Source organism: Lepisma saccharinum, chromosome 25 (assembly GCF_977018435.1).
Source record: "Lepisma saccharinum chromosome 25, izLepSacc3.1, whole genome shotgun sequence".
In the NCBI taxonomy this organism is placed as follows: Eukaryota; Metazoa; Arthropoda; class Insecta; order Zygentoma; family Lepismatidae; genus Lepisma; species Lepisma saccharinum.
The window spans coordinates 45,286,060-45,308,792 of record NC_139253.1 but is presented as its reverse complement, the minus strand read 5'-3'; the positions used below and the strand labels follow the sequence as shown (position 1 = coordinate 45,308,792).

The following is a 22,733-nucleotide window of genomic DNA, read 5'->3' as shown; positions in this document are numbered from 1 at the left end:
AAGTCATATGTGTACCAAGTTTGGTCATCGTGAATGTCACCAATTAGCTTAGCGACTCCAAAAACTATGGATTCGACACTAATCTTGGTCATTTTTGACATTTTAATTTTCACCCCCTCTCATCCCCCATCCCGATAGGTGATGAACTTGGAGTTGAACGGCATTGGGAGTGTCACTAATCATCTTAGCGACCCCACAAACTATGGATTACACACTAAAATTGTTAGTTTTCGATTATTTTTCATGTGACCCCTCCCACCCCCACCCCCAGGGATGCCAGGGGTGTCTTACCCCCACAATATTTCTTTCGAGATTGCAAGTGATACGTCTTCCAAGTTCGGTTGAAATCGCCCCAGGCGTTCGAGAGTTATGCCGGAACAAACACACACACACATACACACACACACACACACATACACACACACACACACACATTTTTATATATTAGACTCCCGCACATTCGGCGTGGCCTATGTCCTATGGCCACGTCTCGTACGCTCGCCGACGTGGTTCGCTTATTTGAAAAGCTTGGAACGTAACGATACGTGTGTACGGGATCTAATATTGTACAAATATTCAAAATATTATTGTCTATTTTCTTAATAATAAATTGAGTAAGTAATATCCGTTTCGAAATACACTGCTGGACAAAAAAAAAACCGGACACTTGCATTTTTTGTGATAACGCATAAATTCTGATTCGAAGGCTAACTAAATGTTGCAGAAATTATTGAAAATAAGAAAACCTGAATATATTCAACAGAAAGCAAATTAAAATTTATTGTTAATAAGTTAAATTAGAACATAAACGAAAGTTACAGAAAACTACCAAAAAAATAGAAAAAAAAATCTTAGCAATATTTTTTGTAATATGGTTAACTGGTACTGGTGGGGTATATAAGCTGTCTAGTAGCGGGTGCCATCAATTACAGCTTGTAACAGCCGTGGCATACTTCGAATAAGGTTGGCAATCACTTCTTGGTCCAATTGCTCCCATTCTTCTTGAATAGCAAGTCTTAGCTCTTCAATTGTTTCTGGAACTATTGCGCGGTTTCTGATATGTCGTTTCAGTTGATCCCAGACGTGCTCTATCGGATTTAGGTCCGGACTTTGTGGTGGCCATTCTAATCGCGTAATCCCAACTTCGTCCAGGTACTCCGTGACAATATTTGCAATGTGAGGACGCGCATTGTCATGCATAAAAACAAAATCTGGGCCTATGAATGGTGCATATGGTACTACATGATCTGCCAAACATTCTGTAATATACGTGTACCTGTGAGCTGTTATTGCCCCATTCTCTACAAGAACCAACTCTGTACGTCCGTGTAAAGAAATACCTCCCCAGACCATGATACCACCGCCTCCAAAGGGTGTTATTTCAACGAAACAACATTTCGCATAACACTCATTAGGTCTTCTATACACATGTTCACGCCCGTCTGATGAACGTAGGTTGAATTTTGACTCATCGGAGAATAAAACCTTTTCCCCCTGCTCCACATTCCAATGTAAGTGTTGTGTAGCAAATTCCAGTCTTCGCTTCCGGTGACGTGCTAACAACCTGGGACCTGTAGCCGGCCTCCGAGATGATAAACCACTTTCATTCAGTCTTCTACGAACTGTTCGTGAAGAAACCACAGGTCTATGAACATTTCTCAAACGCTGTGCCACAACATTTGAAGTCGTACGACGGTCTCTTAAGACTATGATACGCATTAAATTATATTCCCGTGCTGTTGTTCATCGTTTCCGACCAGAACCCGGTCTTCTACCATATGAACCAGTTGCATCATACCGTCTGAGAGCTTCATGGATAGTACTTCGTGCTATATTTAGCACCCTAGCAATATACGACCATCATCACGAAGAGCTACTGCTTTTACACTACCTCTTCACGTCTCATTTTCAAGCTAGCAAACTTACAATACACTTGCAAGATAAACACCAGCAATGACAATGTAAATAATCTGTTACTATGGTTACTATGAACCAAAATTCATGGCGCTCTAGACATTAAACAAAATAACATCAACAGGAATTGAAAAATCAATAAATTAAAACAAAATTGCATGAAATTGATTTTAAGCCTACTAGGTGTTCCAATAAGTAAATACGAGTAAATAAATAAATAATAAACGGAAAAAGTATGGAAAATGTTCAATAATGAATGTTCAGTTGTTCAATACTTAACTGAGAGCGTAATTCATAAGTAATTCCAATTCAGATGTCAAATATTAAGGTGTCCGGGTTTTTTTGTCCAGCAGTATAGTAAATTAAATGTTTTATACATACGAATTCAATAGCGACACTAAATTGGAAGAGCAACATTTACTTCTGTTGACATTTTTAAACGTAATTGAAAAATAATTGTTTTCCGTCTTTCCCCTCAAATTCCTACTTCTCTTCTGTAATAAATTATGAACCTCATATTTTGAAATTCGAAGAGTCTAGCATAATTGACTTTCAGTAGTTTTCGGGGTGAAAATAAACTTTCTTTAATTTCCCTAGCAACGTCCGTTTCCATGGACAACAACAAGCACGGCAAGCTGTTAATAATTATTTGTTATTATACATCTAAATATTTAGTTAAAACAAGCACGATGTAGATACGTATACATTGAGTATACAAGTATATACGTAATTGTATCTGTACTGAATCTATTTCTTATGTAGATGTCACCATTGTTTGAGGCACCTTTTCAAAACCAGGAGTTCATTCATCTGTGTGTTACTTATCTGTGAGAAATATAATGTAAAGTGTAAATCACCAACCCTGAGACCTTCTGTAAATAAACCGTCTCAACGATTTGATGTATCACTCCGCGTCAGCTGATTCATGACCGCCGACTACCGCAATCATCTACTGTTACACTCATAGTTCGCCGCACCTATTAATTTTATATAAGAGCCAAAATGAATGTCTAACAGAAATGTTGTCGAATTAGAAAGTTTCAAATCTTATTTTCTACTTTTTTATTATGCCCCTAAACATTTAGTTAAAACAAGCACGATGTAGATATTTTCGCATTGAGTATAACAATATAGGTACGTAATTGTATCTGGACTGAATCTTCTTATGTAGATGTAACCCTTGTTTGAGGCACTTTTTCTAACCAGGAGTTCATTCATCTTTGTGTCATTGATCTGTGAGAAATATAATTTAAGCTAGACAATTATGAATTGAAGGAAACAATGTGTGCTGCAAAAAAATACCCGTGGCAACGGGTTGCTAAGGACGTGAAAAAAGGGCATTTTCACCCTTAAGGAAGGGCCGATTGAGCGATTTTTGAATTTTTTCGGCCTTTCGGGACGATTTCATGGGGGTCGTAATCGGGCGTTTTTCGCCTCCGGGACTTCCTTCATGGAGAACATTTATGTCAGTGAGTCAGTGAGTGAGTGGTGGGATTGGGGCTTTATATATATTGGATTAGATTAGATTAAAAGAATGAGACATCCTTTGTAGGTTTACCAAGGTCCTTAGATTTTGAACTCTCCTAAAGATAGAATGATAATTAAGATCTAAAAATAAAAAAAGTTGGCAGACTTAGCGGCTGCATTGGCTAGATGAGAGAAGGATAAAGGGTATAACATGATCCTCTCAACAGCTTAAAGGGTACACGGCTACATTTTAAGGTTTCATTAGCATACTGAAGTATCACAAGTTAGATTCCAGGAAGAATTAATCATTAACCTCCTTCTATATCTATATTTTAATATGTATATTATATATGTATATAATATAGTTACCTTTAAATTAATTACATGCATTATTATTATAATTTATTATTATTATTAATAATTATAGTTACCTTTAAAAATAACTGAGTTACAATAACAGTTAGCCTACATGTTCATAAACTAATTGAATTAGAGTTATAGTTATTATTTTAAAAAGTAACTCAGTTACAGTTACTGGTACTTGAAAAGTAATCTTAAAATACTTTTGCAGTTACTTTCTGCTGGAAATTTTCTTGCAAGCAAATTATACGCAAGTTAATTGCAGTACAACACATCTATGAATCCTTGCCTCTTCCATATTTATGTCTCTGGTACATGGCATAATGTAAGTTGTAATATTAATACATCAAATAAAAAAATGATGAAATCAAGAGCACCGAAGTCTTGAAATTAGAACTGTTGCAATATAGCGTGGGTGTTCTGAATTTATCAGACAACGAAGCCTAGCTTCATTGCCTTAGGCAATTCCACCAAAATGCTTTCACCTTATAATCCACAAAAGACGCATAGTTGGAAACGGAGTTGCCAAATATATATCTTCCACCAAGTTACAAATTTTCAAGTAAACAATTTGAGTGTAGTAAAATTACTGTAATTAATAACTTTACTTGTATTGCAAAAAGTAACTGTTACTGTTAGAATTCCTCAAAAAGTAACTGTTATTTGTAACAATTACTAGTTACGTCCAAACACTGAAGTAACTGTTACTTGTAACAGGGCTGTTTAAGGACATCAGATAGAAGTGGAAGAAAATTGTTATAGACTTGTATCTGGAGCTAGGATGAAATAGATTCTGGGTAACCAAAATATAACAGTATTTGAAAAGTACCAATACAGTGCATCTAAATCATGAATACACGGCGGATTTACAACTGAAATAGTCCATCTACTTTACGAACGAACTCAATGAAGTGTATCCTTCCTCTTTTCGCAGGGAGGAACTCATAAGCATTAGTGACACGATGTCCTCGCATATGGTACAGCCTATCAGAAGCACGAAAAGGACAATGTCAGGCATTTTTTTTATGCAATCGGAGAATATTGCTCATATATATATAAGGACTGCAGAAACATGTAAAATTTGTAAAATATATAGAATTTTATACATTTTTAATTCAAAATATTTCTCATTTATAAGTTATCATCAGAATAATAATTTATTTTCAAATTTTCAATTGTTACACATAATGCGAAGTAACAAAATTTGTAAAATATATTGATAAACTTCAAATAAGGAAGCCTTTACTTGTGAGAAAGCGAGCAGAAAATTCAAGAGATCTGTGGAAATGCACCCCTTGTAGTGCTCCAACATGAAAATCTGCCAGGGTTCAGCTTTTAATCCATTACAGGTAAATTGTCCTTGTTGTCCATACGGTATATTATACAGTCGATAGGAAAATGCCTCTTGTAACTGTTCTTGCTTGCTAATAGCAATCATAAAGGCTGAAAGTCTTTATTCAATATTCTAATGTTAATTAGTTTAAGTTTGTTAATAATATTAATAATTTTGCAGACATGTGGAGTAACAGGGCGAAGCTACACCTTCAAAGAAGCCAGAAACATCAGTCAGAGGTTTGCCAATGCTTTACTCAAAGCTGGTATTCAACCTGGCGACGTTATAGGATTGCATCTTCCAAATATCCCTGAATTTCCTCTGGTTGTATACGGAGCAATGATGGCAGGCATAATAATCACTACTGTAAATCCTATCTACACATCACGTAAGTACTTTTTTATCGTTATTGCATATAAATGATAAAGGTCTGCATCACCACAATTAACTCAGCAAGCTGTTAATTTGACAAAGATAGAAGTGGAATGTACAATATAGTAACTTTCTACACATAACTATCAAAACACTAGTCGAGATATTTTAGCTCAGTTCCTTCTGCCGTGTTGCAATCAGGCTCATCATTAAATTCAGCTCACTTCTCTGTTTAATTGTATCAGTTTAATTGTATCTTACTTAATGAACAATCTACATATAATTGAAATTATAGATATTCAACTTTGTTGTTGTTTGTAAGAATATCGACTTAAATCAAATAAAACATGTTTAAATATGTTAGTTACTAAACTGTATTCATAATTTTGCAACATCAAAATCGGAAGAAGTAATTAATTAGAGAGAATCATCATCTTGAAAGACATATTGGAAATTGCTACTAAAATCAAATAAGGGCGGAAAGGGGTTACCCTTTCTGAAGAAACTAAAATTCTAACCTCTGTTCCACGCAGTATACCATGAACTAATATGGCTCTAGCGTCTGGATTCAGAGCTAATAAAATCCTATGTTGGGATTGTGTTGTGTCATCACAATGTATGTTTGTGATTGACCTGCCATCAATTTAATTTTAGCACCTTTCATCCTTCGCGATTAGCCAAAAGTGGCAGAAAAGCCAAGTAGAAAAACAACAAATCATTCAGTCATTCAATAAAAACAAATAATTAAGTGAGGAGTAATTATTTTATCTTCTTTCTTTCTTTAAAAAAAAACATCTGCCACAACCTGCAAATAACATACTTGGTACAATCAGTGAGTTGGAATTTGGCTTGACATCACGTCATTCCCTATTAATAGTTCCTACGATAATGGGAGAAAATTTACAACAGTACAACGTTACATACCTTTGAATTTAATTAACGCAACTACAAGGGTTGGTATATCCGTGCTCATCGTTGCAAGCAATCTTATTTAGTTAAAAATAATTAGCATAGAAAACCGTTTATAAAGGCAAAACTATTTTCAAAATCAGCAAACAAACGCAAATAGATTTCCACGGTGCACCTGTTGACCTCCTATTACTTAATCAGGGGTGTCACCGTTGAGGAGTTGAGGGGCGTCAAATGGTCTCCTTCCCATTCAAAAATGGTCCATACGAAAACTTTTCAGATTCATTTATACTCATAGAGAGAGACAGAGAAATAGAAAGTGATAGAAGGAATGAGAAAGCAATGAAGAAAACATAGGAAGAAAGATAGAGAGTAAGTATGATGGATAGGGATAGAGAGGAAGAAGGTAATAGAGAGAGAGATAAATGACCGGAAAGAAATTAAGAGATACAGAAAGCGAGATAGAGGGAAACATGCAAACGGAGAGAGGAGTGTTAGAGAAAAAAGAAAGGAAGAGACAGTGTAACAGAGGAAATAGAGAGAGAAAGAAAGAATGTTGGATACGAAGAAATAGGGATACAAAGGAAGAAAGGTAGATAGAAATAGAGAACCAGAGAAGAAATAAAGAGATGGAGAAAGCAAACAAGAAAGAAAGATAAACAGAACGGGAAGAGAGAGAGAGAGAGAGATAGTGAAACAGAGCAATAAAGAAAGAGAGAGGGACAAGGAATGTTGGATAGAAAAAATAGGGATACAGAGGAAGGAAGAACAGATTTAAAGAGAGTTCGATATGTTTTACTATTTCGTTTTTGGTTATTCGTTTTTCTGCTACTTTTGCTAATAGCAAAGATGGGATGGGTGATAATATAATTAAATTGATGAAAGGACAATAACAAGAAGCTATGGACGCACAACACGAGCCCCAGGAGGAATGTACGGGTCGTGGGTTTAGGCAGCAGAGCCTTGTTGGCCTGCGAGATTGCACTTACCGGAGTGGTGAAGGTGAGGTTGACTTTTGGTTGACTTCTTAAAAGGTCACACTTTACACCGCAGAAAGAGAGAACAAGGAAAAGAAAAAGGGAAGATTGAGAACCATACAAATGTAAATAGATAGAGAAATTGAAGGAAAGAAAGATGTAATAAGGGGGATAGAAAGAGAGAGTAAAATAAGGGGGGGGCAGTATCTTAGTATCCATGACCACAAAAGCGGAACTGCTAATGAACGTGTTTTTTCTTATCTTATTCTTGCAGACGAAATTGGTCGGCAATTCTTGAACGCTGGTGTTTCAGCCATTGTCACAATTTCTCCTTTGCTGCAGACAGCGCAGGATGCAAAGAAGCAGCTGAAGAACAATGTGAAGATAATCGTTATAGGCGATGCTCCACAAGACTGTCTCAGCTTCTCCAAGATCGTTCAAGAAGCGTCAGCTGAGGAAACCAACGTTCCAATTAAACCCGAGGATACGGCTTTCATCCCTTATTCCAGCGGGACCACGGGGCTACCAAAGGGGGTGGTGCTCTCGCATGGAAACCTTGTGACTAATATGTGCCAGCTGGAACATTCCGAATTCCACACATTTACACGTAATTTGATTTATAATTTTTGTTAGTGCATTAGAGATAGCTAGACTGTACTATATCTTAGAAGGTTAATCGTGGTACCGCTCCCGCCACTCTGTCGTCTGCTGGAAGACCTTGGCTGCAATCACGTTTGTGCTTCCACGGCATGGGCGTAACTTAGATATGAACTTGAGGCTAACTTTTTTGGGCTGGCAGAGTCGAAAAATTTTTCATCTCATAAAAATAGTGTGCAGGATTATTTTCTAAATAACTGTTACATTTGCGAAATCATAAATATTATTACTTATTACTTAGTTCCATCCTTAACTTGTAAATTTTAACAAACCTGAAAATTGGGGGAAGGGGGGCAAGTGCTCCCCTTGCTCCCGCCAAGTTAGGCCTGTGGAGTTCCACCCACTAAGAGGAGCGGTGGAGAAAGCACGTGCTTCCTTCTCTGCCAACCAGAGCTTGCAGTTTCCTTTTGGAGGAGAATTTGAAGCCTTGGTTAACACTCACATTGTAGGGAAGGAAAAGGCAACTGGCACATAAGGAGCAAGTATTTCAGATGGTGAGAGAAAAAGAATTTGCCCTCTAAGGGCTTTAATAGGTTATTGATATTGTTTGCCCTTTCTAAGGACTCGTACAACAGCACGGCCAGTGACCATGTATTTGTACGAACAACAAGAACGGTCTGCAGACGATACATCATTTCTAGGCGGGAGAAGTACCAGTATAAATCTTCTGGCCTTTAGGGCCAAATGCATAAAACATCGCTGGCCAACTGAACCTTACGGTTAGAGATCGGTTAGTTCCAGGTTAAATCGACGTTAGCTTCCAACGTTTCGAGCGCATATATAGCTCTCATCATCAGGGAGATCCTTGATGGGTAATTACCTGGCTGGTAACCCCAGAACAGTTGTTCGAATTACGTCGGCAGGATAGCTACAATTCCTATTTTAGTCCAGCCTAACAATTATGTGGTTAGAGATCAATTAGTTCATTGAACTCTTCAGCCTGGATGCCAAACTTGGTCCCTTACATTGAAAGAGGAACATAAATTGAGAGTATTTGAAAATTAGATCCTTAGGAAAATATTTGGACGTAAAAGGGATGGGGAGACAGATGAGTGGAGAAGGTTACATAATTTAGAACTACATAATTTGTATTCATGTCTAGATATTATTAGAATGATTAAATCAAGAAGACTTAGGTGGGCAGGCCATGTGGCACGAATGAGAGAGGCACGAAGAGTTTACAGGATTCTTGTTGGGAAACCTGATGGTAAGAGACCTGTATAGGAAGGCCAAGACGAAGATGCAGGGATGGATAACGTTGAGATGGACCTAAAGGAAACTGGTAGGGATGGAAAAGAGTTTATAGATCTTGCTCAGGATAGGGACAGATGGAAGGCCTGTGTTGCTGCAGCCATGAACCTTCGGGTTTAAGAAGGCTAGGGAGTTAGTTAGTTAGTTAGAACTCTTCAGCCAAACAATTGCCTATTTGGTGTGAAGCAGGAAAAGGTTCTTAAAGTCCTTGCCTTGACTCATTCTCACCCAAAAGTTTGGTAGGTGCCGGTCATAGGCGGAGTTCTGGAGGGGCCAGGGGGGGCTTGGCCCCCTAATTTAAAAGGCTAAAAAATAACACATGATTAAGTTCACTTACTACATTTTTGTTATGAAGCCATGCCGCAAATCTTGACGTTTGGCATGATGACATTTGCGGTAATTGCGCCGCAATAGCGGGTCTTAGACGTTTTGATTGATGTGTACAGTTTGAAGAAAGAAAAACGTAAAATTACTTTGTGTTGAGTCAACAGTTACTGTTGAGGCATCAAAAGAACTTTTCAATTTAATTTTTCTAAAATTTCTGAAGCTTACTACTGTACCGTAACTTTTTTAAAGTAATAAGAGTATTGTTATCAATAAAAATATAATGAAATCCAAAATGCAATAATCGTACTGTTTTGCTTCTTTTAAAACTGACAACCAATATACTAATTCATATTTGTTTACTTAAGCGAGGATATTTAACATTTTCAAATCTAAAAGGCCTAAAACTCAGTGTTTTTAAGTTGTTTTTTTTATTTCCGGGGGAAGGCCTCCAGACCCCTTATAAACTAGGGAACATTCAATAACCCTCAGGTACATCATATGCTTCTCCCAGAGTCTGCCCCTCCCCCCCCCCAAAGTAAAAACTCAAACTCCGCCCATCGTGCCGGTGCTTGCTCCGAGTTGATACCTTCCTGGAGATGAGGCCTGCTACGTAGAAAAGGTTCTTAAAGCTAAAGGCATAAGTGTACCGGCTTCCCTCTACTCCGTGCTAAGTCAGATGGACTCGGCTTTCGTCTCCTTCACCGCAGAAGCTAACAAGAAAGCTCTGTCGTGATCTCCTTGCAAAAATTCTTCGCATGGTGCTTTTTGTACTTACTCTTGCAAGTTCACCACGATCTCCCTGGCATCAAAACGTAAAGCTCTTCAATGCCAAAAAGCCTCATAGAAGCACTACGCACACTAACACCACAAGATACAAACTCCCATGTCCCACACGTATTCCATTTTGAGCCACACAGCGTTAGTAAAGGGAGAAAGACACAACACGCACATTTTCAACAGGGGTGCGGCAAGGTTTGGCAACGGCGGTGGCCGGTTCGACGACGTGGTTGGTTTTCGCTGACACAGTCCCTTACTGTCGTGTGCTCTTTGACGGGTAGAAGCCACAGTTATGCCTTTTGCCCAAGAGTCAATCATTTTTAACATGGGCGTAACGTGTCGGGTGCAAGTGGGCACTTACCTTGCCCCCAACATTTTCAAGCTAAGGGTATTTTTTAGGGCTGAGCCGATACCGATGCCGATGTATCGGTATCGGAAAGTATCGGTTGGAATTCAGCTACCGATACCAGCCGATACTATTCTGGCATATTGGTCTTTCACGGGGTCCGCAAAAATGCCGCGCGACACTTTCGCAAAGTCTAATTATCATGGAAATTATGCAAAATTAAAAGTTCCTTTTTATTTTGCACTACTTTTGCACGAAAAACTATATTTTGTGACTACATAATATCTATTTTAATATTCTGATGCAATTCTTGAATATTCTAAAGTAAATTTCTTGGCAAATTGATGCATATAATTGGAGGAGAATATTTACACACAATAGTGATAAATATTTTGAACAAATTTTTATTATTGCCATTTTCAAGTATCGGTAAGAGTATCGGCATCGGTATCGGTATCGGCTCAGCCGTAGTATTTTTATTAACTTCGTGTAACCTTGATCTCCTTCCTTTCATAGGAGACCTCAAGTTTTAAAGATTTGCTAAACAGGCGAATCAGCATTTCAGTACAATATATTTGAGCACATTATAATTTTTTAAGATGCGAGGAGAAACGCTGATAAACGGATTTCAAAAGCCGTCCTCACATAGATAAACGTATTGTCAATATTAATACAGCTATTAATGCCTCAGATATTTATATGCCTTGCTACTCTTCCTTTCCAGGTACTACTACGCAGGACGTAGTGATAGGAGTTCTTCCGTTCTTCCACATCTATGGGTTCAACTGCCTCATGAATGAATGTGTCAGATGGGGTACTCATCTGATAACTCTACCCAAGTTCCAACCACAGTTGTACTTGCAGGTCATAAAGAAGCACAAGGTACTCACTACATTCAATATCACTTTTACAAAATACTGAATAATTAAAATTATTAATTAAAATAGCTGATGAATTATGGGTTTCGGTGTTCTAGTTGGTGCGGTGTCTGACTGCCATACAGAAGAACCGGATTCAATTCCAAGAGGTGTGATGCTGTCAATATTCTTGTACATGACGTTCTGGAATTCTCAAGCCTCTCTTTAAGATGTACAGTCACGGACACTTCTGGGTTGTGTCAGCTCCATATGCTTTCAATGGGATTACTACAACCCAGAAGTGTCCACGACTGTACCTACTGTAAAGGGGATCAGAGCGTGGTGCCGATCATATACGAAAGCGGATCAATAAGTCCTCGCCCTAGAGTAGAAAGGAAAGACAGACGATCATGATTTTAATTTTATTTCTCAACGTAATCCCCCTGGACCTCAATACACTTGGACAATCGATGTTCCAACATCTGAATGCCCTTGGAAAAAAAAACTTTCTTCAAGGCTGTTCAAATACTCCTCTACCACACACATGACATCGCCATCACACTCAAATCTTTTCCCCCCGTAAGTAATCCTTCAAATTCGGGAATAGGTAAAAGTCACTGGGGCCAAGTCTGGGGAATAGGGTGGGTGATGTATCAATTCGAAGCCTGCATCATGAATGCAACTTTCCTCTTCTTTTCTTCTTGATGGTTTCGCACAAGGTACGGATGAGGTTGGCGTAATAGTCACCCGTGATGGCAAATAGTCAATTAATAAAATTCCTTTGCATCCCAGAAAACCGATGCCATAATCTTCCTGGCGCTGGGTGTGACACGAAATTTACGGGTGCATGGGGAACCATGGTGTTTCCACTCCATAGATTGGCGTTTTGTCTCAGGATCGAAATGATGGATCCAAGTCTCATCCATGGTTACATATTGCCCATAAAACGTTTCTGGATTACGCGTTATCCTGGCCAAAAGTTCTTGGGAACAAACCATTCGTTGTCTCTTCTGATCCACAGACAACTTTCGCGGCAACCATCTTGCCTATATTTTTTTCATGCGTAAAACCTCGACCAAAATTGACTGGACTGTGCCATATGACAACTTAGTCTCCTCTACTATTTTGCGTATAGTCACTCTCCGATCAACCATAACAATGTCATGGATCTTGTTGACGTTTTCCTCACTAGTCACTGTGCATGGGCGACCGGGAAGTGGTGTGTCCTCACATGACTCTCTGCCAAGCTGGAATTCACGACACCATTTCTTCACAGTTGAATATGAAGGGGAAGAGTCACATAACGTATTCACCAAATCTTCATAAATTTGCTTTGTGTTTAGTTGTTTTTTCAGAAGATACTTTATCACTGCGCGGTACTCAGAAGGCTTCATTTTCAGACAATGTCACAGAACGCTTCCTTCGCACACCTATAGACAAGCAAGAGGTTTAGAAACTTGAAATAATGCATGTAAACGTACTAAAGACTACTACACAATATATTAAATTTCCAAGGTTGGATCTTCTTTCTAAGTGCTTCAGGGAGAAGACTTATTGATCATAGCTTTCACTATGGCAGTTACTATGATCGTGTGGATCCTTACCTCTACGCTCCGTATGCTCCTGCATGGTTCGATGACCTGTAAAGGAGATATCTATATTTTTACTTCTTCTATATAACATAAGCTTGAAACAAATGCTAAGAGTTTGAAACGGAAATAATCCATCTGGTACAAGGATGTTTTTGGTGTTTGACATTTATTGTCAGTACATTCTGAAGTAATGCGGATATGATCAATATTCACAAAAATATCATTACTGCAGTACTGAGATTTTCAATTGTTTTTTTTTTTTTAAAAAATACATATTTCTTACCTCATCTCAAGCGGTATTTTCGCATGAAATGCGAGTTCTAACTCATATTGCAACCTATCCTAATTCTTCTTCTTCTGCTTTTTTTAACTTTTTGCGTGTCCTCCCTGATGGCATAATTTTTTAAAAAAAAATACATATTTCTTACCTCATCTCAAGCGGTATTTTCGCATGAAATGCGAGTTCTAACTCATATTGCAACCTATCCTAATTCTTCTTCTTCTGCTTTTTTTAACTTTTTGCGTGTCCTCCCTGATGGCATAATGGTAACGCCGTCGTCTTGTTGGCAATGAGTCCTACTAGGTTCGGTTCGATTCCCGTCGAGGCATATAGTGGCTCGGATCTCACTTTACACAGTAGGAATACCGATTAGCCTACATGTGCATCAATTAGAATTAAAATTAAAGGTTCATAACTCAATCTCCTGTCTATTTCCATTAAATTACAAACAATATAACACTGTATAAAATGTTAAATGTTTAGAATATAATGTAAACTATATAGGTTGAAAATGTACTCAGTAATCTAATGTTCATTGTATAGAACTGCTATATTTAATACTAGCAAATTGTTAGCATTTTCTACACTCTATCCAGGGAATCTCTGGAGATAGCAAACGAAAACATGTCCTCTGCGCAAGTAGTGGCTCGAGAGGTCTGGACCAATAAACGAATGAAAAGGTAAGTGAATGCATAGAGGAGAAAACGTGGCTGCAGCTGCCAGACGTTTGCAGCAGCACGCACTGCCCCGTCTACTCGTTTTCTGTCCTTCTCTACCGTTATGCGCGTCCTTGCTCCACAAATTCCCGACATAGAGTGTATATTTCATACCCGATTTTCATGACAATTCCTAACAGTCACGAATCGCTTGTTTCCTTTTCCAGAATACGGTGATGTTTGTGGTCCCTCCCCTACTTCTGTTTCTAGCTGACTGTCCAGACGTAACCAAGGAGGACCTTTCGGAAGTGAGAGCGGTTCTAAGCGGAGCCGCGCCAGCTACTAAACCTGTAATTGAGAAGTTTATGAAGAAAGTAGGAAGGGATAATGTCGTGTTCAGAGAAGGTACCTCTAGCTCAGATGTGTTACATAATCGCAAGTACAAATGCATTAAATGCTAAATATAACTAGCGTGTGAAGATTATGCATTGAAGAAAGCCTTTTGGTTCCCCCTGAATGTTAGGCAACCTACTTAACACTCCTGTAGATAAACGTTGCGAAGAAGCAAGGATACAAGATGCATTGGTCACTTTAAAGAAGGCTCTTTAAAAACATGCAATCTCTTTTTACGTTGGTCAAGATACGCTTTTTAGTTTATTTCCCTATTGTGGAGAATCTCATGATAAAATCTTAGCCCTGGAACTTGTTTTATGTATTGATATCAGGCCCGTACCCAGGGGAGGGGCCATGAGGGCCATGCCTTCTCCCCTCGCACTATGAATAAGTGTGAACCTATAAAATGCTACGAAAATAACATCGACGATTATTTAAATTTGTAAAAATTTCAATTTTGTCTTTGCATAAAGGAATGTGTTTGTGATGTAGAGAGCAAGGCTCCGAAGTGTGCAGTTTGCAATATTGGGTAGTTTTAGTTTGGTAACCATTGATGCAAGGCTACCAGATATACCGATTTAGTCGGGACAATCCATTCCTTTTAATTCCTGTCCCGAAATTGCAGTCGTGAGGCGAAAATGTCTTCCTTTTGTTAATTCATATTTAGACATATTCTATATTACAATGATAATTGTTAATACGTATCACTTAATTTATGAATATATTATTTTCTAAACATAGATTTATCATGATTGTTCGTTGGTGCTGGTGCTCATATTTAGACATATTCTTTATTACAATGATAATTGCTAATACGTATCACTTAAGTTATAAATATATTATTTTCTAAACATAGATTTATCATGAGTGTTCGTTGGTGCTGGTGCTCATATTTAGACATATTCTTTATTACAATGATAATTGCTAATACGTATCACTTAATTTATAAATATATTATTTTCTAAACATAGATTTATCATGAGTGTTCATTGGTGCTGATGTGACAAAATTAAAGGAAATTTGAAAACATTGTTAATTTGAGGAACACAGAACTATTCAAATAAGCACCTAACTGTACGCTATGTGACAGCCTCTATCTGTAAGCGACTGTGCGGCTGATTTTAGCTCTAGCTGTAACATTACAATATCATTGGCGGTCACATCTTATATTCCAACAGCATTTCGCCGACCACCGTGGTGGAGTGGTTATCACAACGCGCTATGATGCAAGAAGTCCGGGTTCTTATCCCTGCCTGGGCAGAGGTGTTCTTTGTGAATGTGTACCTTCATCAATTTCATCATATTATCTCTCATCCTCATTGTCGCGATAAACTTTGCAGAAAAGCAATGCAAAATAACCTAATTCAATGAACCTCACAGCATTTCTGATCTTCTCTTTGTTTCACATTTTCGGAATTACTTCGCCTTTAAGAAATCCTGGGTACGGGCCTTGTAGCAACATATGCAACACGAATGCAAGACTAATTAACATAAGCATGAACAGAAAGCAAGAATTAAATAGAATCTAACACTTAATAAAAACATTTAAACATTTCAACTATTCTGTAATCTCTTTACATTACACACGCTATATATATGTACACATATGACTAGTGCTCGGAATGAGGAAATATCCTTTTTTTTCCTAGTGTCCGACGAGGCCCAACATAATATATGTTCATTTTGGGTCATTGTAGGCCAGAAAAAGGTGGTTTTTATTTGTCCTTTTTGCTTTTTTCGGCGTTTCTTGGCTTATTGGTCCTTTTTTAGCCTTTTTTTTACGTCTTAACGGCTTTGTTTTGCAACTTCACCTTCTTTCGACTACGTTTTTACTGCCCATTCTCAATTCGAATCATCCATCAGATCATCACCATCACCTCTTAAACATCATTTCTGTAGTAAAGAAATAAAATAAATAAATAAATATATTTGAATCGTCCCTGGAACGAGAGAAAAACATTTTTGGAGGACTGAAGCAGGTATGATACAAGGTCCTTTAACCGTAACTTGTCTGGAAGGTCGCGCTGTAAGTGGCAACTTTCTCTTGTTCTGAAGCTTTCAGCACGGTGTATACGACCATATACATTAAATATGTAATTAAAACTGAAGTTATTAATTAATTTGGATCACATTTATACGTCCTTTTTTCAGTTTTTAGGTTCTTTTTTCAGTTTTTAGGTCCTCTTTTTGATATTTTTAGGTCTTTTTATAGGTCCTTTTTTGGCAATTTATAAGTCTTCAACTTCCGAGCCTTACATATGACGTTTTATTGTGAAAAAACGCGTACATTATTAAAAGTAATCCTTTCGTTGATTTAAAAGCAAAATATTTTAACATAACTACAGGAAACAGGGAACTTGAAAATTGGTCGAAAAATTACTTTTAAAAATATAAAACAGAAAACTTTTACTTAAAAGTTAACATTTTCATATTCCTCTTATCCGTATTTTATTTTTTTCCCCCCTTTCTTCAATAAATGTTACACATGCCACCATACAACGTGCATGTTTATTGCATCGACTTTTGATAGCATATACATTTTAGGCAATGTAGGCTAAAATATGAACATTAGTCAATAAGCAGTGGCGGCGATTAGGGAGGGGAGCACTTTTGTTCCCGCTCAATGGCCTCAATACTAAGCCTTGTCTACCAAGAGAAAGTAAACTGTTCTTGCCCCCTGGTTTTATCACCCAATCACCGCTATAAGAAAACTTTATATCCCTTAACTAGTTGTTCCTATTCTTATTTGGGCTATTCATAGTTTTTATTTTCTTCTTTTTCCCACAAATGTTGCATGGACGTCCGCAGGATCTTTTCCAGGGAGGGGCAAGGAAGGTATTTTTCCAGGGGGAGGCAAACAAGTCACATTTTCCCCCAAAAGAGTTTTGTTCCCTAAAAAAATTGCTTAAATTTGAATTTATGGTGTTACATATTGTTGTGGCTAAAATGAAATTTTATGTGTGAAATACATAATTTTTGGTTGACTTTCATTTTCCGGGGGGGAGCCACGGCTTCCCCTTGCCCCCCCCCCTTCCGGACGCCCATGCCTATCACAATACCACGCCATATTGCGTGCACCAACTTCTGACTGTCGATACATTCAAGGCAGTCAGTCTACCGTTGATTATGTATTTTTCTAGTCTTCTAAGCACGCCAAGCACTTTTTTTTTCTATTTGTGAGTCCACGTTTTCTTCATGAAATGAGGATTCCAGAGCAGATTTCCCCTTAACCGATGATTTCTTATTCTTTGCCTGTAATTTCTCAGATATTACTTCCAATCTGGTCTTTTCCTCACAGATGGAAGGAATTCCATTCGGTAGGCCTATATTACAGGGTGATCCAAAAGTATGCATCAAATAATTCAGTCATAACTTTTTACTGGTTACAGATACGTCAAAATAACCTTCACCACTGCATTTCTAGTGAAATTCTAGCCTGATTTCATATATCATATCACCCCCTTCCCATTTAACATTTTGAAGTTGAAGAATTCAAGATGTCAGGTTTCAAGATGGCGGCCATCATCGTCATATGTCCTATAACATTTCCCCCACCCCTATTACAAATTTACAGTATTAGTTTTGCGAAACAGTATGTCATTCAACTTTGATTCGGGTGTATCTATACTTTTGAACCACCCTGTAGAAGAGACTTCCTGTAAGGAGACTGAAGAATTTCGCAAGTAAAATCCTATCCGCATTGAATCCATTTATTGCATTATTATTAACACTTGCACTTCTAACCCAGGCTTTGCCTATACCTGCATGTATATTTTAAATAGAATTTTTATTCTGCTGGACATGCTATCCATGCAATGTAAAATATTTCTAAGTTTCTACGAAACGAAGTATTTTTCATATATTCATTTTTAACTATTGCACTTATTCTTTTAATGCACATTAGGAATGAAAGAAGACGAGGCATCACTCCTCACATGAAATTAATCTCTCATTTCTTTAAAACGGGGTATTTCTCCTTCTGTCCAAGGAGAGATGCCCCACTCTATGGTTCTCCTTGAATAGGAAACATGGTCGTGAAATCGTAGGAAACATTTTATATTTCTTGCACCATTGAGCATAAAAAGAAGCTAAATTAACCATTATTGTAGAATTACAACTGCAAATTTAATAATTTACTGCAGATGTGGAAAAGTAATAAAACTCAGTTTTTCCCAGATTATTGCAAAAAATAAAACACACAGCGAGCCAGGAATCACACACGATAACATTCATGCTAACTTGAGAACAATGAAAGACGGATAATACATTCTCCCACAGACTGCCTTAATTGAAACATGTGAGGCATATCTATCTCCTGGTAGAGTATCTCACCTCAAATGACCGTATATTAATCTTTATCATCTCATGTGAAACACGAAAGTAAGTTTGATACACCTTATATTCAATGTCGTTGAAGGTTAGTGGCAGAATTTAAATCTGCCGTAATAAATATTTTATACATGGGAAGATAGAATAGAAAAGATAGGACTAATATATGGAAAAACTAAGAACGAAATGAGAATGAGTCGAGACCGGACGGAGTGAATGAGATGGACAGAACGAGGTACCAGACGCTTAACGGCATAAGGGAAAGGAAGAGAAGAAGAAGAAGAAGTAATAAATATTTTATGAAATGCATTTGGCGCAGTTTTCCAAGATTTTCATTCATTCATTATATCAATTATATTAATAACTTGATTTTGTACTTTCGAGAAGTATTATAACAAGTATGTTATAATTGTATATTTTGTACTATTTCAGGTTATGGTTTGTCCGAGTTCTCTCCAGCTGCTTTCTTTACTCCTTCGATACCGGCAGCAGACAAAATAGGATCCTGTGGTCGACTCCTGTCGCTGACCGAAGCTAAAATTGTTGATGTGTCAACGAACAAACCCGTTGAAGCACCATACGAAGTTGGGGAACTGTGGTTACGCGGGCCACAGGTAAACAAACCTCTAAGATAGTTGAGTTCTGCCTCGCATTCGTTACAGTAAGATAAAATCCTCAAATAACTATGTACACTTCCACATACCTGGAATTCTTAGCATTAGATTTGTAGTACAGATGAAATAGGACATGCACCATAGTATGAAAAATCTTGTGAAGCCATCCACATACATCTGACTAATTTTTTGTAGGTGTTGTACTCCATGATATAATAACCTGTTTGATAGATTTTGGTAAGGACACAAAAATTTGAAGTAGTGTAGGTTTAGGATTAATGAATTCTAGCCCTAACATAGGTGTTTTTGGTAAACATTTAAGGGCTGCTTTCTTATTGAAAACATGGGAAAGAGGTTCACATTTAATAATATTTTTGCTAAACAACGGAAATGGGAAAAAGCACAGGTAATATATCCTGAAAGAATATGCTACATTTTTTCTACATTGATATTATAGCTATAGATAAAGAAGCATATAACTTAGCTTTTACTCATGAGAAATAGCGACTCAGTAAGTTTATAAACGTTTTATACTTGTATACAAAATAAAATGCAAACTTAAATTTACGGTCTGATCAGTTACAATGATCGATGACACTTCTGAAATATGAGAGTGTAACAAGAAACAGATATTATAGCAATTATTCTGATATAATATTTCGCTGGAAATTTCTCTACTAGTAAAAAAATACATATATTATCGCAAACTCATTACATGCACAAGAACGGCAATCTTTATAGTTCAAATTGCGTTCAACAATTTCACATGTAAAAAATCTATAATTATTTTCAAGACGTTGTAGTAATATTTTTTTTATTTAATAAGAAGAGGCAGCTTCCAAATCTTTAAAACAAAAATGTAATTATTAAAATACCGTGCGTCCATTTCGATCTGCAGCCGAGAGATCGGAGAGAAGCGTGGCGGGCGGCGCTGGCGGAGATGCCGACATTTGCGGCCTGTAATGCTCGCTTATTTTTACGGACATATCCAGACATTTATATAAATATTGCAAAACGAGCACTAACCTGGTTATAATTCATCATCTGTAATTCATCCAAGTTCTGCAATTATATACACAAAAAAATACGCTTTAGAAGTGACGATAAGAGTCACAGATAATAAAACATTTTAATCATAGTTTTGACCAGCAACGTCCTGCTTAAGTTTATATCCTTGAAAGAGTTTTGTGTCGATGGGGATCGTTTGGAGGTTTCGAATGTGCAACACTGTATCAAGATTACGCTGCCGACGAAACCATTAAAAGTCAATGGTTTTCGTGAGCTTCCTCGATGAACTCGATGAAATTGGGGCAGCGTTAGAAAGTTATCCAAACAAACCTCTACGCCGTGTTTCACAGGAGATGGGAGTGTCAAAATCATCAGCACATACAGCCACTAAGCTACTAAAATTAAAACCATACTCTTATAACACAGGTTAGTGCTCGTTTTGCAATATTTATATAAATGTCTGCATATGTCCATAAAAATAAGCGGGCATTTCAGGCCGCAAATGTCGGCATCTCCGCCAGCGCCGCCCGCCACGCTTCTCCCGATCTCTCGGCTGCAGATCGAAATGGACGCACGGTATTTTAATAATTACATTTTTGTTTTAAAGATTTGGAAGCTGCCTCTTCTTATTAAAATAAAAAAATATTACTACAACGTCTTGAAAAATAATTATAGATTTTTTACATGTGAAATTGTTGAACGCAATTTGAACTATAAAGATTGCCGTTCTTGTGCATGTAATGAGTTTGCGATAATATATGTATTTTTTTACTAGTAGAGAAATTTCCAGCGAAATATTATATCAGAATAATTGCTATAATATCTGTTTCTTGTTACACTCTCATATTTCAGAAGTGTCATCGATCATTGTAACTGATCAGACCGTAAATTTAAGTTTGCATTTATTTTGTATACAAAGAATATGAAATATAGACAATTTTTATAATTTGCAATTAAATTAACACTTTTTATCTGTGTTAATATTTTTATTTTAATAAAAACAAGCAGCTCCAAAATCTATAAAACAGGAATGAAATTATTTATATACAAAGGTACGATGAATCTAAAGCACATGAAATATATGCATTTTAATAATTTGGAATTAGCTCAATTCTTCTATTGCTCTGTGTTACAGATAATGAAGGGCTACTTGAACAATGAGAAGGCTACAAATGATACTATTGATCAAGAAGGCTGGCTTCACACAGGCGATGTTTTCTATTATGATCAAGATCACTATTATTACGCTGTGGACAGAATAAAGGAACTGATTAAAGTTAAAGGAAACCAGGTAAGAACATATTCTAGGCAACGAAATTTTCTGATCTAGATAATGAGTGCAAGATGTTAACCATTGAGAAGTTGAGGCAACAATACAACCATTCATGTTGTTTGAAAATTCTATATGTAATGTTAAAATTTGCATTACTAAATTATAATAATACTATACTGATTACTTTTTCATATGTATTGTTAAAGTTTTGGTTTTGGATTTCTGTGGGTTTCCACATAGAATGGGCAGATCATATTTCAGTACAGATAAACAAAGCCAACAAAAGTCTTCATACTTTATAGCACTTGAAGAAATTTGTGGATCTTTGATTTTATCGAGATTTGAGAAAATACAGTTGCTTTCAGCGCGAGCAATAAGCTGCAAAAACTTCAAAATGCAACATAAGATTCTTATACAAGCTCAGAAGAATGAACCACATGTCGAAATATTACGTACACAGATTGAACTGATTCGATATAGTAATTTTTCATACTCTAACACACCAACTACTGAACCGCAAGCAGCCACCGAAAAACTTAATACATATTCAAGCAGACATCAACGAGTAAACTGTGAAAGAACATCTTGCTGATACCTACGCAGAATACAGCTTACGGAGAATCTTATGCAGCAACATCAGAGAATGGGATGTCCCTACCGTCCAATGCCTGCCGAAACATTTCAAAGAGAAAATCAATCATTATTCTACCAAGGCAGCAAAGTGACTAACCACAAGCAATCTTGAAATCTTGTATACGCCCATTGTCACACCTTAGAATCTATTACTTGGGCACAACAGCATCATGTTTACTGTGTTGAAATCAACTTTTTCATAGATATTATATTCTTAATATCATTCATCTTATACACTATATGCCACTCTCTAACATCTATATCCATGTCTCCAGAAGAAATGTTTTCATTGCCTGAAGATCGCGCTAATGATCCTCACGAAATCACTTCTATGTTTCTCAATAGCACTTCTTATTCTCTCACTATCCCCTTCTCTATTTTATTAAACAAATGCTTCAATGAGGGTAC

General features: G+C 37.1%; 1 protein-coding gene across 1 annotated transcript in view; it reads left to right on the top strand.

The window, feature by feature from the left end:
* LOC145978760 (uncharacterized) overlaps window positions 1-22,733 on the top strand; it is an 86,452-nt gene that overhangs the window by 59,037 nt on the left and 4,682 nt on the right. The window contains exons 2-7 of the mRNA XM_083111573.1: window positions 5,255-5,462; window positions 7,607-7,939; window positions 11,415-11,572; window positions 14,303-14,480; window positions 19,230-19,411; window positions 21,555-21,710. Of these exons, the coding sequence (XP_082967699.1) occupies window positions 5,255-5,462; window positions 7,607-7,939; window positions 11,415-11,572; window positions 14,303-14,480; window positions 19,230-19,411; window positions 21,555-21,710 (1,215 nt within the window). The remainder of the gene's footprint in view (window positions 1-5,254; window positions 5,463-7,606; window positions 7,940-11,414; window positions 11,573-14,302; window positions 14,481-19,229; window positions 19,412-21,554; window positions 21,711-22,733) is intronic.